Below are 12,404 nucleotides of genomic sequence, written 5' to 3' on the forward strand. Positions count from 1 at the left end.
TCCGTGTTGGCCTCGCTTCCATAAATATTGAATTAACATTATTAGCCATTAGCTTCAGCCACGTCTCTCCTGGAGGTGAAGGATGGTTCTTTACAGCGCAGGCAATTTCCGGTAAGCTGCATACGTCACGGACAAATATTAGCAATTGGGTAAAATTTAAAGGCTCAAACAATCGTTTCTAGACTCTCAGGAGGAAACAAGGCGTAGAAGAAGAGGGTGGGTTTTATCAGGCTAATTTGTACAACAATAATCCCCATGATGTGTGTAAGCTTCTAACCAGACGTCTGAAAACAAATTAGGAATTTATAAATGGAAACTGTGTCAAATCTAGAGTCAGTGCAGCCTTGTGTGTTTTCTTCAGTTTATTTAGCCCACTGTCTAAGACTTTTTGAGACTCATGAGTGTGAGATGACTCATTTCCTTACATTTCATGGAAATTCAAATCACTTCATGTACAATACAAGACAATTACTTGTACAGGTGTGTAGAAGACATGCTTTTACACACCTTTACAATCATTTCCATGACTGTGATGTTGTGAGGTAGCTTATTGATGTATTTCTCTGATTCATAAGTTTGTGGGTTATTGTTTAGTTTATTTTTTTCCAATCAAACCCAGTCTTGCAGTTCCTCACTCAGACTCGTCGTCGGTGTGTGCTGAGAGGCCTACGTGCGTCTAGAGGTCGACGTGCAGCCATACTCACTAAATCAAAATAGGGCTTCCTATGAGATTTATCAGATTAAAAGGATAATTAAAAATAACTTTTAAGCAGGTATTAAACACACTTTTGATTGAGTCCACATTTCTTTGTTGGAAAGCTGTTTTATTGGTCTAATATGATATTCTAACCTTCACTGATGTCTTTTTACTAGGCGTAAGCAGAACAAAAATCATTATAGTTAATAGAAATAAAGTCCTAAAACACCAGTCTGTGCAATTAATCGATTGAATGTTTTGCTTTATTAAGTAAATGAACTTTTCAATAAGACACAAATTCATTGAATTAGTCTGTAAAGACAGTTTTGATAATGAGCACACAAATCAGATTTCTCACATGAAGAAAAAGCTTTATTCAGAATTGTGGACAATATCTATTGAAGGAAAAAGTACCAAATGGCGTAAAGTGAACCAAAGTAAAAAAATAAGCATATTTGTAAATGTAGCTCTACTATATTCTAACAATAAGGAATCTTACATTCAGTTAAAAAAGCTGCACATTCCTTTTTTTTTTTAGCATAAATACAACTTTTTGCTTTGCAGGAATAAAAACGGTAAAATATAATAATAAAAACCATGACAATTACAAACCAAAGAACAGCTGGTAAAACAAAAGGTTAACATTGAAATCTGAACATAAATAGGAAGATAAAACAAAACGCAGCTCTGAAAGCCTCTAATTTATTATGAAAAAGCATTTTCCATGTCTAATTCAACAGATGTGAATGATGGAAAATTAAAATGCATATCTATACATAAAACTATTAAGGTTCTGCAAGTGCGACTGCTTCTATTATTACATAACAATATGAAAACCTATAGTTGTACTGAATATTTCTTTTTACAACAGAAAAGTGCAATGATACAAAACAAACTCAGGTCTGTACAAATCTTGTGGCTCTCATTTCAGCGATAAAAGCCTCAGTCTTACAGTAACTAACATTTCCTGGACACACACAAGCTCTAAAATAAGAACACAGTAATTAAATGGACATTTATTCAACAAACACGGCATGATGGGGGGAAGCTGCTGCAACCTTATCAGCAGAGTGGGCCTATTTTTGTTAATTAATTGTTAATCCTGTCCCAGATGTGTTTACGTATTTGGCAATTGCAATAAAAATAATAATAACAATAATAATAAAAGAGCAGGAAAGCTCAGTCATAAGCCAAGATGGAGGATTTAACATTAGCCACGAGTGATTAAAGCAATACATATCACTCATTTTGTTTGAAATCAGAGGCTGTGTGTGAGTTTCTGTCCCATTATTAGCAAAATATTTAATTACAGTACATGAAAACAAATACCACAGAAGTACAGCCGGGTAAATAAGTATGAAACACTTCAGCATTTCTCCAGGTGAATATGTTTTTGAATTGGCTATTGCCACGACAGTCACACCAGACGTTGGTAGTAGCCAAACTTAGCCCATATACAACAAAATTGTAACCAATGTGTCAGAAAGTATGAGTAACATGTATAATGAGACATAGAATAAGGATGAAATGGATTCAAATTAATACACTGCAAAAAAAGAAGAAGAAAAGTCTAAGATACTAAAGGAACTTGACGAAATCTCAGTGTTTTGAAAGAATTCCTGCCCCCTACTGGCGGTGGTTGATATCGACAGGTTCAGTCCTAATTGACTGAGCAACAGTCGATGGGCTGAAAGTGGACTAAGCTTAGAAATTTCAGAGGGCCGTGAAAAAATCTGTAAATATTTGAAAATGTCCAAAAACATAAACGGAAACATACAGACAGTATAATTTTATTTAATACAAATGAATTTCTTCTTTTCTTAAATTGTGAATTGTTTGTGCACTGTTATGTTTAAGAAAACAGTGCCATATATTTAGTTTATATTTAGTTTTTCACTCTGTACTGGAAAAAGTGTATTTTAATCCAAGGTGACGGTAAACATTTGAGGATAACTTGGATTGTTACCAACATCCGGTGTGAATTTCATGACCCCCATCACCATATTAGAAGTATACCGGTACTTTTGCACGTATTCTGTACCTTTTTCCCTACGGTACGCACAAAACAAACAACGAAAACTACTATTTGTACAGGCAACATTTACATAAAATACAGTGCAAACTATCTGCTCACGCGTGTGTATTAACTTCTGTTGTCTGCGTTCTGAAATAAATATGTCTAAATCCATAAAACTCCGTTTTAGTTGCCTTGACGGCAGTACAGCTTATATTATAACTGTGATATGTTCCGGTTGAACTGACGAGTTACTTCTGCTTACTAACGCAGCATCGATGTAACTCAAACAACTCCTGAATAAACATTTTTTAAGGCTCACTTTAGAAAAAAAAAAAAAAAAACCTGGATCATTTTACAGAATAAATCACATCACATACAATTTGTCCTGTTGTGAATGGCAGTAAAAACATGAAAAACTATCAAACCCTTTGACCTATTTTCTTTTTCTCTCTACAGTATATTTTGGTGTCTTGTTCTTCTTTTTTAAATTGAAGTCGGTGTGCATAATTAAATAAGATTTTCTGATTTTTTTTTAATGGTATTTTATATAGTAGACCTTACAGAATATTTAAACAGAACTGTCAAAAAGACAAATAAACATTTTCTGAAACATTGGGTTTGCTTTAGTAGTCAGCAAGGGGGCGCCGTTTAGTCACGAGAAGTTGTTTAAATACATTAAAAATTCGTCCTTTTACAGTGTTTGAAACCACGGTAAACACTCGTGAATGAGTCTTTTATTTTGGCTCTAAAATGGTTTTTCATTTCCATGGTGAAACTGAATACAGAATTGAGCAGGTGAGATGGAGGGTTCAGTTTTAACAATTCACAGTCTGATCACCCTTAACTCAAGTCTCAAAAAGGTAAAACGGCAAAAGTCCAAATCCTGGAACCAGCTGATGGTTTCACTCAACGTTTTTTTTTCCGGTTTTGTGTTTAGTTTTTAAATAAGAGATCGCTCTTGCTGCTCTTCTACAGGTCAACAACGGCAGGTTGAAAGAATAATAATTTAAAAATCACTGAAATGTAGGCCACAGAAGGACATGTTTGTTTTCCTAGGTGATTTGAACCTTGACAGTCTTTGTCCTAACAGTCTGAAGGAGTGATTTTCTGCACATGAGGCGGGGTAAAAATGACGAAGCTCTTCATATTTGGGATTCTCCTGTGATCTGTCCACTCCGGGAACCCTACAGGGAAACAAGTCATATCATGAGGAAAGATTGAACAATGCTCACCAGATTTTAAAATCAACCATTACAACCCAATGGACAGCAGTTACAGGACATAATGTACTGCAAGGCAGAGAGATGGAAGATCACAGTCTTTGATTCTAATGAAATATGACACTAATTCCATTTCAAACCTCACCAGATAGGTCCTTATATCCAAATAATAATATTAAGGGTTACCGAAATCGTAATTGTTGACTCTTGGTAACATGACGCACAGTGTTACTCACTAACTGATGTTACATTTTTTTCAAAACAATCAAGACAAGAGTCTTTAAAGAATTTGGCAAGTTTCAAAGGCAAAACTTTGGAAGAAGGAAAGAAAGAACATTTCAACATATTACCGAGACTGTGATAATCAGTATGTTATATCAATAAGATGAAAAATTCTCCTAAAGTCCGATTGTTTCTTTGAAAAATGTAAAATGATGCAATGCTAAAACCAAATATCAACGATAGTTAGGTTATATTATCTTTCTTATTTTGGCAAATTTACTTTCTTTTTTGCTGAGGTTTGATGTCTGGGCTTAGACAAAACATTTGGAACAGTAAATATTTTTGACTACTAATTGGATCTTTAATAGCTGTCTGGTTTTTGTTGTCGATCATAAATTATACCTATGCAGAAACGTAGCTTTTGTTTTAAAACACCTTAAACGGAAACAGATAAATAGCTTATTAAATACATGTGAGGCAGGAAACGGCACGTACTTGAGACTGACTGCTGGACGGATTGGTGCTGCTGAAGTCTGAGTACCTCTTCTTTTGCGGCGTGCAGACGCAGGAAAGGAACTGGACGTACTCATCTCTCACCTGCAGGGGGCAGCAGAGCCACGGGGAAATATTCAAATCGCTGTGCGTTGTTCAATCCCACATTTACAGCATTTTTGAAGAGCTTCCTAAAACATTTCTTCTCTTTTTAAAATCGCCGGTCTGGTTGGTGTTTTCTTTTTTGTTTTTATGTTAAACTTATCCTCTTCCTCCCGACACTATTCACTCCCACAAACACCTTCCAGATCCTTTCTACCTGTTTAGACAGCAAGCAGTGCATGATGAAGACCAGGGCACCCTGCAGGCTGTTGAGGACGGTGAAGATGTATGCGACCGCCGTCATCCCCTCGCTGAACAAGAAGGCTCCAAACACCCACATCAGTCCCAGTATGCACATCTGGGCGATGGCGGTGACTGTGAAAGCTCTGCGATACGAAACGACAAATCAGACAGATGGGACTTGGAAGAGAACGCAGGCGGAGATTTCTCATTCGTGACTCAGATGTTGCCAGCGTCTGCGAAAAATCCCTGAAGACGAAAATGCCACTACCAAGACTTTTTGCATGTCATTGGGGAAAACTTTGCACAAGTATCCAAACCTCTACGGTTCTCGCATGCATAGTGTTGTGAAGTGGAAAAAAAACATGAGACTTTTTTTTATTTTATTTGTAGAAATCACCTTTAGCTGCATTTACAAGTGTTTTTGGTATAATTAGGCTCAATCGGACCAATGGACAGTGTCCTTGAACAGAGTTGTCTTTTTAAGTCTTGATCTCACTCTCTGTTAGATTTATGTTATGGGTCATTGTAATGCTGGAAGGTGAACCTTTGTCTCAGTTTAAAATCTGCTGCCTAAACCAAACAGGAACCGACAACTGAATTTTAAAAAAAAGAAAGTTATGAGATAAACCTGGATTTAAGGATCTGGTGAATATATTTGTTGCTTAATAGCTTCAGTTTGTAATTTACTGTGATTTGAAAAGTCGATGCCCCTTGAACCTGTTTGTACTTTTTTTTTTTTTGCTTTACAACCTTAAACTCAAAAGAAAGATGAAATAAAAAAAACCACATGTATGTTAAATGTCAGAATTTCTATTACAGTCCAGGACGTGACATCTGATTCTTTTGATATCTGATCATTTGGCCATTTTAAAACGGTCAGACGAGAGAGTAGCTCTTACGGCTTTCTTTCAGCAGTGGATTTAATTTTTCTAGTCTTCCAGATTTTTGGAGACCCTAACTAATAGCCGTCCCGTCATCAGATTCTCCTGTGCAAGTTGTGACTCTCTGGACCCACAACTGTGGCTCTTAAAATACCTCATTTTTGATGAGGAATTTGTTTTAGGATTTTTTTCCTGGAAATTCTTATGCAAAATCAGAATGTAATACCTACAACAGGTTTTTAAAAGTATCTACTATAGCTTTAAACTATTCTACCTATTACCATGTTCACGTAAAAGGCTCATCTCATTCAGCATATTTTCTTTATTTTGCAAAAGGTAATTCACTTTGTTCTAAAATCTAAAAACGGAAATAAATTTTAGCGTCATTTTGTCAACTTTCATAGTTACGTTTATAAAATCGCTTTTTGTGGCTCTACGTCAGTTTTATTTTGTAGCAGCGGGGGCAAAAGTGGCTCTTTGAATGGAAAAGGTTGCAGACCCCTGGTCTAGATGGACAGCCAAGTCAGTTTGTATGTGTATCATATTCTTAAAATTGTTTTCTTTTTTATGATGGCCTGCACAGTGCTCAGTTAGATTACACATAGATTGAGTCTATTTGCTAATTAGTTGATTTTAGAAGGAAATTACTTCCATTGTTTTTCTTCTTTTAGGGTTAAGATGTAAAAGGGAGACGCAACACAATTTTAAAAACTTCCTATTTCCTTCATTATTATGGTGTACTTTAAGTTGGGTTGTGAAATGTAAAAGAAAAAAAAACAACTTAAAAGCAGAAGTCATAATTAAATAAGATTAAGGAAGTGTCGTAATTTCCCCAGGGACAAATTATAACATAGCTATTTTTACAGGCCATTCTGTAATTTCAGCTTCTTCAAATTGAAAAGGTGCTTCTCGCTACATTCACCAACTCAACCATCTGTTCATTTAGCCACTGGCCCCTTTTCGATCCCAATCTCACGCTTTATGGCCGCTTCGTCAAGCAGCTGCTTTTTGTGCAAGAGGATGATTTTTTAAATTAATTTCTCAGACTAACTCCTGATCTATGAGCTTCTGCATCCAAGCAAGACGCCAATAAATTTTACAGTTGAACACTTTTTCTGAGAATGTGAGAAGGAGTAAAAAAAAAAAACACAAAGCTTATCAATGTAGGGAAATGGGATAGAAGTAGGAAAGCTTCTTCCTTTTTTCTGACTCAAATCATTTTCCATTCATTGCAAAGGTGCTCATGTATGAATGTCTGCAGAGACTAACTTTATTTTGTGCAGCTTGGAGAGGTCTGGGTTGAGGGTGGCGAACTTCTGGGCGAGCTTCCACACAGTGACGATGAAGAAAAAGACATTCAGGGCGATGATGAGGCACACGGGACCAAAGAAGCTCCAGATCAGGCCGTGCTCCAAGGACAGCCAGCAGCTTTGGTAGCGAGATGAAAGAAGAAGAAGGAAAAAAAAAAGCTCACGTCACAGAACCTGATAACAGAAGTGTTTGAATTCCTCTGACGCAAATAGTGTGACGCAAGACATGAATTTCCTGGTTTCACTTTAAACCAGGGGTCTCAAACTCCAGTCCTCGAGGGTCGGTGTCCTGCAACTTTTAGATGTGCCTCTGCTGCACCACCTGAATAGAATAATTAAGTCATTAAGGCTCAGGAGAACTGATCTACACAAGGAGGAGGTAATTAAGCCATTTCATTCCAGTGTTTTGTACCTGTGGCACATCTAAAAACTGTAGGACAGCGGCCCTCGAGGACTGGAGTTTGAGACCCCTGCTTTAAAGCAATGACTTCTTTTATGTGCAACTTTTTTTTTTAAAGCGTCGATGTTTACTTACTGGTCTTTAGTGCCGTAGCCCCCTGATCTGATGATGACGGATATGATAACAATCCCCAGAGGGATTCCGTAACCGGTGACGTACAAGTAAAGGGGCCGGATGGTGGCGTTAAACACCAGGACCACCATTCTGTAGAGCTGCACCCCTTCTAACAGCATCCAGCTCATTACACCCAAGAAGAAGAAATGGAGCATTGCAGCAACAAACTTGCAGCCGCCCTTGAAGACAAAATAACACGAAAAAGAAAGAATAAGTCTCAAGCTAAAGGTCTTGCTGTTCGTGTCTCTGTAAAGGGAAACGAAGCGGGGAAGTATTATGTACTTTAGTGCCATTTTATAGCACAATCACGTCATTATGTTACTTTCAGTTGCCATACAAATGCTATCTATATCAAACATGACTTAAAAGGAATTTGACTTTGCAATTTGATGCCTTGAAATTGGGTCTCTGTCTCTTTAAGAAGTTCCTGCTCTTTCCAACCCTCTGCCTTCAGCACATCATTCTCAATGTGCCGTTTACGTCCGTTCCTGCACCCAGACTGGTTGCCATGGGAGATTCACATATTCACATATTTCTCAAACACGCAGCAACTCTCAAGTATGTTTTTGATGAGGGGATAACACTGCAACATGATATAAAATGCCAAAAAATTGATTTAACATAACAGCCCCCTTAAAGTAATATTGTTTTGAAGTAACACTACTAATCCTTACCTCTGGTCTAGTTCGAGAAATCCCAACCAAGAAGACGAGGTCCGCCATAAAGAGGCAGATGCAGAGGTGCAGGTGGATGGTGGTGCGCGTCCCCTGAATGGACCGGCAGAACTTGAACGTCAGTATGCTCAGCACCAGGCAAACGAGGGAGATGGTCAGGCCGATCTGGGTCAACAGTTGGAGCTGAAAGCTGGTCTGCAAGAGAACACACGTCAGCTTACAATGACGCTCCCCTCAGAAATGATGAACACATGACTCGCATTGAATGAATCTGGTTGTTTACGTCGGACTCTCAATGGATCCTGTCTTGTAAAAATGCTTGAGACCCCATAAAGTTGAAACCATAAACACTTTGAGTGGTGAGTATGTCTGGAAAGGCATTATTTATCATCAGTCCATTTGCCAGCATACCACTTTGGTTCAGATTTGTGTTATGGTGTAGATCTATGAGTTTTTTTTAAATCATTTTATGTCCTGTTGGTTCCCTTTGTGTTCATTTCTAATTGGTCGCTTCCCTGAGTTCCTCTAGATTCTGCTGGTTAGTTTGAGTCTGATGTGGTTCTAAAGTCAATCGTAACCTTTCCAGTCATTAAAAAAACTCTCTTTGAGCCCATTCCTGACATCGGTAGCTCTATTTCTTCAATTAAAAACTTAATCTCAACACGTAACTGTGATCTTCTCGTCTTCACGTGGCTCAAATTCCTCCGCCAAACATGACAAAACCTTCCCACCAATTTGCTTGCCAATAAAGGTTACTATATTGCACCAAGTTCAAACATATTTATATTTTACCTACTGCCATGGATATATTTTCTTCATCTAAAAAAATTCTGCATAGTTCCCACATCTGAAAAAAAAAAGATGCGCTTTGTCCAGGTAAGTATTATCTGTGACTTACCTTCATGGGATAAAGGGCCATCAGCACAGCAAAGCTGCTCAGATGTTCACACGAACACACAGTGTGTGTGTCGTTGGACAGCTCCTGGGAGCAGCCATCTGGGGACCAGACTCCTCTCTCATCCCAGTACGCGCAGATGTAGCCCACCTCAGGGGTCTGTTTTATGTCCTAATGTGCAAACCAAAATCAGCAGTTAAATACAGAGGGTGTGGTATATTTATACCTTCATTGGATTTCAGAGAAAGCTCTGAAAGTTGCCTGGTAATGACTTCATATGGTGTTTTCTTGCAGACTCTCATGATATTAGACGCTGGATTTAGAGCTACCAGGAATGAGGATCTCTTAGGGTGTTTTCACACCTTATCGTCTGGTATGCGTGGTTCAATTGGGGACCAAAGTTGCAAAATTTGTTACATTTTCAGATGGTGCGGTTGTTTTGGTTGTATTTACCCAGAATGCCCTGTGCTATTGTCCACTTCCTGCTTTTTTAGCGGTCTCCGGAATGCTTGCATCCACATATGACGGCGGACCGCACCAGAGTTCACTTCAATTGTACCAAGAATTGAAGTGAAGTGAACTGAAGGGTTTTTAGGCGAACCAGAGTTCGCTTTTTTGGTTCGCATCGGAGTTTGGTTACGCATTCACACTTCCCCAAAATGAACCAAGCTTTCTAGACAAACGAATCGGAGTTCTATTAAGGTGGACCAAAGAAAAAACAAATGTGACGTCGAACAGGTTGGACCTACCTTTAGATGTCTGAAGGTAATGTTGACAGGTCTGTGCAGGTTCTGAGTCGATGGGTTGGAAACCACGACAGAGACGACTTTGGAGAAGACCTGGAAGGAAATGGCGTCTTTTTTTTTTTCTTCCAGGTCCCCAAAAGATCTGTTTACAGACTCCTCCAGGTTCTTGTAGCTCAGCAATGCGGCCAGAGCAAAACCTGTTTGGGACACTCAGGGTTAGTTCATGTTTTTGAAGGTGAGCGTGACCTGTTTATCAGAGTCAAGCGTTCACCAGGATATGGGCCTTCGCCAGCTGCTGTTGTCCAGTCAGTGCTGAGATCAGCGTGTTCACTGGTCAGATGGATCTGTCCGGTTGGGCGGGTAGCTCCTCTTCGAACTGTAATTTTTGCTTCTGTTTTGACAAATATGGCACAATGTTATTGTCACTATTGTAATTACTATAAACCATGAGCTCATGGGTTGAAACATACCCGTTTCTTTGGTCTCCATTTTGGTGTCGTTGGCTTTGAGCTGAGGACCAATCAGTAAAATCGACTTCTCCACAGCAGTGAGCAGCCCACTCACGCCTTTACTGTTTTCCACGTGTGCAGGGGACAGGATGGTGTCCGTCGCTGTCAGAAGTTTCTAACAGAGATGGAGGACAGAGACTTTTTTTAAAAAACTTGTTCTATTTCCTTTTTAGGTGTTGCGTCACATAAAAATTAGTAGGTGAAGGTTAGATTTTATTTATTTATTATTGGAGAATACATAAAGAAAGAGTTCTGATTTTCAAGACTGATGCAATAAAATACATTAGAGCACGTAACAGCAGTGGTGGAATAAAAAAAAAATCAACACAAATACAGAACTGTGTCGTCAGCATAAGGACGGAATTGACCTTTGAGAAAGAAGAACTAATATTATAGTATAGTATATAAACAGGAGCATTGCAAGCCAGCTGGGTCATCTAAGCACACATATTGGTAAAACTTTATTTAACAGGGTGTGCATAAGACTGACATGACGCTGTCATGAACATGAAGGAGTCATTATGAAAGTCTATGACTGTTGTCATGAAGTGTCATTCGGTAAATAATGACACTTTCAATGCAAAGTTGCCATCAAATACAGACAAAGCTACAGCTGCATATAATTTTCCAAAGGACAGGATCCTGTGGAAATGCGACGAAGTGTTTTATAGACATCTAAAATTGTGCTTTGTTAACATATTGTAATTTAACTAAATGCAATCAAAAACAACCATTAATCATCATAAATGATGTATGTGAGAATGTGGCTGTTCTTATTTTTTTTTTGCCAGTTGTTTGTTGATTCTTGCGTTGTGTGTGAATTGTGAGACAGTTATTTTTTGTTTTTTGGCATGTGCACTGACTGATGGCACTTTTTGAATGTCGTTGTTCTTGTGACAATGACAATAAAGATTTATCTTATCTTATCTTATCTATCTTATTTGTAGTTTTTGAACTCTAGACATCTGTTCTTTTTCATCAAAAACCTTAAATGACAACTTCAGTAAGAGTGGAGAATGGCTGGGGATGACAGAGTTTCTTGAAGCTGATTTTTTTTTCAAAGCATAAATACATGTAACTAGTCCAAACACAGAACCCTGTGGGTCACCTTTGGGGATGGTTATAATGGAAAAATGACCATTCCCAATCATGACATGCTTTACTCTCTCAAGGGGGTCAATTTTTACCATAAACAACTGTTTGTGTTGTTGCTGTTTTAAAATGAAAACCTTAATATGAGAATGCTAAACATTTCTCTTAAAACGAAGCATTATTGCACAAATGCACATGCACTTGCCTGCACGTCTGCAAAAAACATATAAAATTACATTTACAAACAGCCGCCCTCCACAGAGTGATAAATTATGTAAAACCCAAGCTGACTTGTTTCTCAAACTCATGCACTTAATCTGCTTTCATTGAACGTTTGGTTTCCATTTGCGAGTCTTCTGAGGCTCATTTCAACTTGACGATTATTTCCCTCACCGCACTGGTGTTTAGGAATTTTCTGTTTAATGAGCTTCTACTTGCACCAAGAGAAACAAATAGTAAATCAGAAACCCAGCAGCGGAGTGGCCTCAACAGATCATTTGCATGCAGGTTCAGAACGTATGGGAGTTTGAGTTTTATGTTTTCCTAACCTCGAGCAGCGCATCGCCATCAGCCTTTCCACCAGCAGAATAGCTTGGGTCGGACAGAGCCAAGCAGCTGTTCCTCATCATGGACAACATGTCCGCCAGCCCTTCAAAGGACTGGGAGACACAGACAAGAGCAATAAAGAGATCAATCGACTTCTTGTTGACTGCAGTTTATTTCGGTCGGT

General features: G+C 38.4%; 1 protein-coding gene across 2 annotated transcripts in view; it reads right to left on the reverse strand.

Annotated features, from left to right (window-relative positions):
• Positions 1–1,047: 1,047 nt before the first annotated feature.
• adgre5b.1 (adhesion G protein-coupled receptor E5b, duplicate 1) overlaps positions 1,048–12,404 on the reverse strand; it is a 39,303-nt gene continuing 27,946 nt past the window's right edge. For both annotated transcript variants that reach the window (XM_032563446.1, XM_032563445.1), the window contains exons 7-17: positions 12,223–12,333; positions 10,544–10,697; positions 10,345–10,464; positions 10,077–10,270; positions 9,331–9,498; positions 8,433–8,627; positions 7,720–7,937; positions 7,144–7,302; positions 4,968–5,136; positions 4,652–4,753; positions 1,048–3,898 (exon numbers count right to left, since the gene is read on the reverse strand). In XM_032563446.1, coding sequence (XP_032419337.1) covers positions 3,857–3,898; positions 4,652–4,753; positions 4,968–5,136; positions 7,144–7,302; positions 7,720–7,937; positions 8,433–8,627; positions 9,331–9,498; positions 10,077–10,270; positions 10,345–10,464; positions 10,544–10,697; positions 12,223–12,333 — 1,632 coding nt within the window. In that variant the 3' untranslated portion in view covers positions 1,048–3,856. The remainder of the gene's footprint in view (positions 3,899–4,651; positions 4,754–4,967; positions 5,137–7,143; positions 7,303–7,719; positions 7,938–8,432; positions 8,628–9,330; positions 9,499–10,076; positions 10,271–10,344; positions 10,465–10,543; positions 10,698–12,222; positions 12,334–12,404) is intronic.

Source organism: Xiphophorus hellerii, chromosome 5, assembly GCF_003331165.1.
Source record: "Xiphophorus hellerii strain 12219 chromosome 5, Xiphophorus_hellerii-4.1, whole genome shotgun sequence".
Lineage (NCBI taxonomy): Eukaryota > Metazoa > Chordata > Actinopteri > Cyprinodontiformes > Poeciliidae > Xiphophorus > Xiphophorus hellerii.